Source organism: Drosophila sulfurigaster, chromosome 4 (genome assembly GCF_023558435.1).
Source record: "Drosophila sulfurigaster albostrigata strain 15112-1811.04 chromosome 4, ASM2355843v2, whole genome shotgun sequence".
NCBI classification, from domain to species: Eukaryota; Metazoa; Arthropoda; class Insecta; order Diptera; family Drosophilidae; genus Drosophila; species Drosophila sulfurigaster.
This window is the reverse complement of record NC_084884.1, coordinates 1,333,201-1,339,200: the sequence shown is the minus strand read 5'-3', so window position 1 is coordinate 1,339,200 and position 6,000 is coordinate 1,333,201. Positions and strand designations below refer to the sequence as shown.

At 37.8% G+C, this 6,000-nt stretch overlaps 1 protein-coding gene across 1 annotated transcript in view; it reads left to right on the top strand.

Moving 5' to 3' along the window:
• The first annotated feature begins 1,258 nt into the window (after nucleotides 1–1,258).
• LOC133846977 (ankyrin-3-like) overlaps nucleotides 1,259–6,000 on the top strand; it is a 26,819-nt gene continuing 22,077 nt past the window's right edge. Inside the window, 2 exon segments of the mRNA XM_062281681.1 lie at nucleotides 1,259–1,393; nucleotides 1,756–1,922. Of these exon segments, the coding sequence (XP_062137665.1) occupies nucleotides 1,773–1,922 (150 nt within the window). The 5' untranslated portion in view covers nucleotides 1,259–1,393; nucleotides 1,756–1,772.

Sequence of the window (6,000 nt, the reverse complement as noted above, 5' to 3'; positions counted from 1 at the left end):
TTTAAAACGATTGCCAATTATAGATTGTTATGTTTTAGAGTTGAAACCAAGCTTTAATAAAGCGGGGCTCAACTTTCGCCCGTTACACGCGTTGCCATCATAGTAACAGTAAAAACGGCTCTAACGATTTGAATAAAACATAAAGCAAAATATTTGTCTATTTGGTTCGAATAGAATAAAATAGCGCGACATAGTCGACAAGTTCTGCAAATATGTAGAATAATTTAATGATAGTGCTAACATAGTGTTTTCCCTAACAGTCAAGTTTACTGCAAAATTACGATTTAAATAGGAATAAAAATTTCGAATATTTATTAATTATAATAAATCAATATATATTTAAATATATTATTAAACTTTAATATTAAATTATAGTTATAGTTTTTCATTTAGTTATTTTCTGCAAGTATTTAAAGTCCCACCAAAGTCCAAAGGGTGTTATTTAACACTAAAAATTTCCGATTTGAGTCGGCTCTGGCCTGACTGGTTCCACGCTGGTTCCCGTTATTTGATGCACCTGTAAAATGAACTCGAAAACCGCTTCAAGGATTTCAACCAAAATTGCAACGCATCTTCATTATAGTTGTATCTACAAACTCATAATGCGCGCAATGGCCGTCAAGAAAGCCAAGAAAAGTTATGGTCCTTAATCGGCAACATTGATTTTTTGCTCATTTTGTATGGGGCTGGAGGTGAGAAATCTCCAAAACGGCTCTAGAGAAATTTATGATTTTTATTAATGAAACTATACTCTATAACGTGTCATAAGCTGATTTGGCCGACAACTCGTCAAAGCCGAGATTTTGCCAAAAATGTTTCTACCCCAATTCATGATTTTAGTGCATAAATACTGCCTGCAATTTGACGAACATGGATTTAATAGAAAGATAATTTAGTTTTCTATTGTTTTGCATTTAAACTTTTTTAATTTGAAATTAAATATCACGTAAAAAGGCAAAAATAAAGTTTTTTTCGATATTTTTATCGATATGCGACGCTAAAGTTGTGGATCTATCTTGACGTACATCGAAAATTAGTATTCAATATTTTAATGTGTGCGTCCGATATTTTTATGCAGATCACGAATGTGCAAAAGAGAGTGTTTTTGTTATAGGTTTGACATTAGCCAAATAAAACATTTGAAATATGTTGAAAAAGAAAATCGAGATAGCCCGGTAAAACAGAAAATGAAAATAGGGTTTAATACTAAAAAAGTCGAAAACATCCGATTAATCTTTTTTATCGATATTTAACGCTAAATATATGTTTCTACATTTACGTAAATATAATAATTGACTTCAGTGTCGACTTTATACCCTCGTTCAGTTGAACAATTAATTCACACCATTGAACAAGTTCCTCACAATAGCATTTATACGCATAAATTCGTAAGGTAGGTGGGGAATGACGTCATAAAGGAATAGCTGTGAAGAATACAAATGTATTTAGATGAATGTAAATGTTTTTTAATGTGTATTCTGTGTTTGGCAACATCATAAGCATATCATACATTCATACTAACTCAATGTTAACATTGTTTATGGACGTGATTGTACATACATACATGTGTATAAATTAAATTCTTTCATTGCATACATATGTATGTACATATGTGTTTATGTGTAGCAACATACATTCGTGCATATGGACATTTTACATATGAATAAGCATGTACATACATGTAGCTTTATATATATACATATACATAAAAGGCGGGAACAACTATTGAGTTAATGACAGTTTGATAATTTACAGGAAAGAATTGTAAAACCATGACACTTGGTGAGGAGCAACAAAAAACTGTTCAGGGATACGCGAAAACAGACTCTTTGAGAAATACCAAATTGATTAAACATAGCGAATCTATGGATAATGGATGCGTCGAGAAACCAAATGGCAATGCAAAGCATCATCAAAAGCAGGTAAATAGCAATAAAAATAAGAACATTTCTATTATATGTAATAGTTTATTGTATTATCAAAATTGATGGGATCATAGCGTAAATATGAGATCACTTTCATATGTATGTACACTAACCAGAAAAAGTCTGCGTACAAACTTAACGCACAATTTTGATGTTAAATAAAAATAGTTGTACTGAAGTTATTGCCTTATTTTTTTAAATCAACAACATATCTGTTATGAAAAAATATAACCAGTCTTCATTTATTTCTATCAGCAACTTATCTAATTAAAATCAAAAACAAAAAGTACACCAGTTGTTAGACTAGAAAAAGTCTGCGTACAAATTAGTTAAAAAAGCCATTTATTGATAAAACATTACTAAAATTAGTACGAGGTAGGATAGATCCGTTTAAAAAAAAAGTTCGACAATTTCCCGCAAAGATTTCCCCTTACGACGCAGTTTGAAGATCAGTTCCCTCCCTCGGAAGCCATTTAGGATGAGTGGATCGAAATACCACCAGAATTCACCGAATAATTGGTTTAATTAATGACAATGGATATTTGTCGGTAAGAAATGAGAGAGCCTAATTTATAACTAATTAAATCCGCTAGTTTTGACGTAGATCATATTTTATTTCAAATTTTTAGTCAAACAGTTTTGAGCAAATTTTGGTTGATAATCATTAATTTATGAGTCTTGCGGATCATCGTTTTCTGTTGGGAAAAATGTTTTTTGCAATCCCTAACAAAATGGAAAACTGCAACTTTTACTATTTCTAATTAATAGTCTATAAAAATCAATATTGATATATATATTTAGTAATGAATGTCCCTTATTGACAAGAACAGATGTGCAACCTCTGATTAGAAAAGTAACCTTGTCTATATATGATGTAATAATTTTTCGCCAATACTTCAGTGTAACTCCAAAATGTGTTCAATTTCCTCAACTAGTGTTGTCTACTTGATGTTCGATGAAAAGGTTGTGATAGGGTCTTTAACCAAAATGATATACGTAATAATAAATAAATAAGTAGAATCACTTTACTTACTTTTTCATATTGAAATATACTTGTGCGCACAGAGAATAGAAAAACATAAGTAGTGAAGGAAAAGCACTTCAAGTGGGCAGGGTGACCAACATGAGAGGAAAAACTAAATCAGCTGTTTTGAGTGTTCACACCTGCCATCATCTGGCATCAACATCCTCCCCTTGCAAAGAGTTGCAAACGGATTTATTTTCCTCATGAACTGGACAGAATCCAACCCAATGTGGAGTTCTGGGTCATGGGCGTTTGCCCATTTGCCGTTGGTGCTCGGCAGGATGCCATGTTGAATGATGTGAGGATACACATCAGTGCCAGACATCGTCAAGGGTGGCAAATTTCGACACTCAACTCACACCCATACATTTTTGAGTGCCGGTGCTACTTAGCACTCGCAAACCGATTAAGAGATACACACTTACTCAAAATCATGCGAGTGCTGCGAGTATGAGTGATTGTCATACTCAGGCCTTTCTTGCACTTGCACACCCGATCATTTTAGGCACTCGGCTTGTAGACACTTGTGTCTTGCCGGTGGTTGTTCTTCGTGCACCCGATCATTTTAGATACTCGGCTTGTTGACAGTTGTGTCTTGCCGGTGGTTGTTCTTCGTGCAACCGATCATTTTTGCACTCATGACGAAATGGCTTGTGTCTTATGAGTATCTGTTAAAATTCTGAAAAACGCATAAGTGTCTTGCTCAGACACCCAAGTGTTTTGCTCAGACACTCGAGTATTTGATCAAATACTCGGGTGTTTTTCCCCACCCCTATTGATGCTTGTGTGTCGCGGCTCGCGGTTAGATTTTATGACTTTTGCTTTGTGAATGATTTTTGCGTGTTTTACTTTTACAAATGGTCAAAGAAAATATCAGATGGGTTTTCCTGAAATTTATGGAAATTGTACAAATATGCAAAATACCCTTTTGCAATTATATAGGCATTTACAATAGTGTTGTTGAGCCACTAAGCTTTTTAGTAGCTTTATTTGCACGTCTATTGTTTATAAATAAAACACACGAATTTCAAATTAATTGTTTATTAAATGGTACATATGTACGTATATGTAACCACCACTTTAGATTGTTTGGCTGTGACTTGAGTAGGTACAAGCTTCGCCACCGACACGATTACAAGCGTTTACAATTGAATAGTCAAAACAAGAGTAAAGCAATTAGCCGATCGAACAGCAAGCGATCGCTAACAGAGAGCATACAGCGGTGCCAGCAGATGCAGCGCTGCTGGCAGACGCTGTCACAGCATTGCATTAACATGCGCTGTCTGCTGCTCCCGACAAGTGTTATAAACAGGTAATACAATTTCTGATTTTCCGGTTATTGATGAATGTAAAACCCGAAAACTCATAAAACAGGTAAATTACACTTAATAAAACTGATTAGGTGTATTTTTACTTGTTTTTGTTCCTTTCCAACATATAAAAATTCTTTAAATTTAATTTTTATTAATTATATATGTATGTAAGTCATCAAATAAATACACTACACAAAGCCAAAAAATAGTTTTCTAATTTAAATTTTCAAGAAATAAAATGACTGCAAGAACAGTGCACCTGCAATAACAAGAACAACACAAAAAGCCGATGGCATTTATTGCATCTCAATATACATACATATGTGTGTACATACATACAATCGTGCCGGTCCACTCATAATTTTTACCAAGTGTATCGGATACACTTACCCATAACCACGGGCACCAGCTTTACCCGAGTGCATAGAATCACCGATCGCAAATTGCCGAGTATGCCTCGGCACTTGCACAATAAGTGTCGGGCCTTTCTTGATACTCATACTCATGAGTATAAGCCTTTCGATACACTTATACTCATGAGTATAAGCCTTTTTAGGCACCGGTACTCATGAGTACAAGCCTTTTTAGACACCGGTACTCATGAGTATGTGTATTTTTGGCTTCTCACACTTATGAGTGCAAGTATATCGAAAAGGCACATGAGTAACCAGTGCACCGGTTGAGTGTGTATACCCGTGCCGTTCTCTGATCAGTGCCGAGCACCAGGGACACCATCGATGGCTGGAATCAGCGTTCGTCGGCAAACATGATGCTGCGGAACTGCTCCAAGTTCTCGCCATTGACAGGTCGGAGGGGCTGCGGAGGCAAAGTTGGTGATCAACCTGCAGCAGCACCTTTCCACGGAAGTCGGATGTCCGCGAGCGGATGATCGCCGTGCACACGCCCTCCGTACCAACGCGGGTGACGGATAGCCTATAAGCCGTTGCCAAAGATGCGTGATACGGCTGGTCGCAGTGCTCGGGTCGATCAGCGCTCGCATCTCGAATGTTTTATATCCGGTGCCTGCCGATGGTGGGAAGGCGAGCAGGAGCGGGGCCGTGCTGGAGTCAGAGACCGAGCCTGGTCCAGTTGTTCGTTGGGTCGTCGCTGACGCCTAGGGCGAGCTCTGTATGCCTCTTTGAAGTGCAGGAGCGTGTGGTGGTCCTTCTGACATACCCTGCAGCTTCCCGCGCTGCGGCACGATTGCCCGGAATGTTGGTGGGCCAGACAGCTGTCAGCCTGAGAAAGCGCAGGCACTTCCGTAGTGGGTAGATAGAGAAACGAAATAGTAGGTTATTCGTCCGTCAGTCCTTCCGACGAAGAGGGTCAGTTTTGCTGTCCTCCATCGGAAGTAGAATCAGTTTGACGACGGGTCGAAAATATCGCCATTTGAGGATCTGCAATGTGAGATCCGATTGGACTTTGAAATGAAAGTCGCTTCGGACCCTGAATTGATTAGTGCACTCGCGGTATATGTAGTACCCAAATGGCATACATTGATGACCGCCGTGCCGAGAAGGATATACTGAACCTTAATGGCAAAATAATTCTGCACGTTGGTTGCCGATTGATTCGGAGTGGACTGTATGTTAGGAAATGTAGCTGAAATTGAAGATGAAGAGGCACCATTATGGGAATATCGTCCCGATGAAGAAGAGTGTTGTGCCACCCCTTGCATGTGAAGCAATTGCGCGCACTCGTACACTCTCGGAGTTGCAAAACAATTTAAACACAGTCT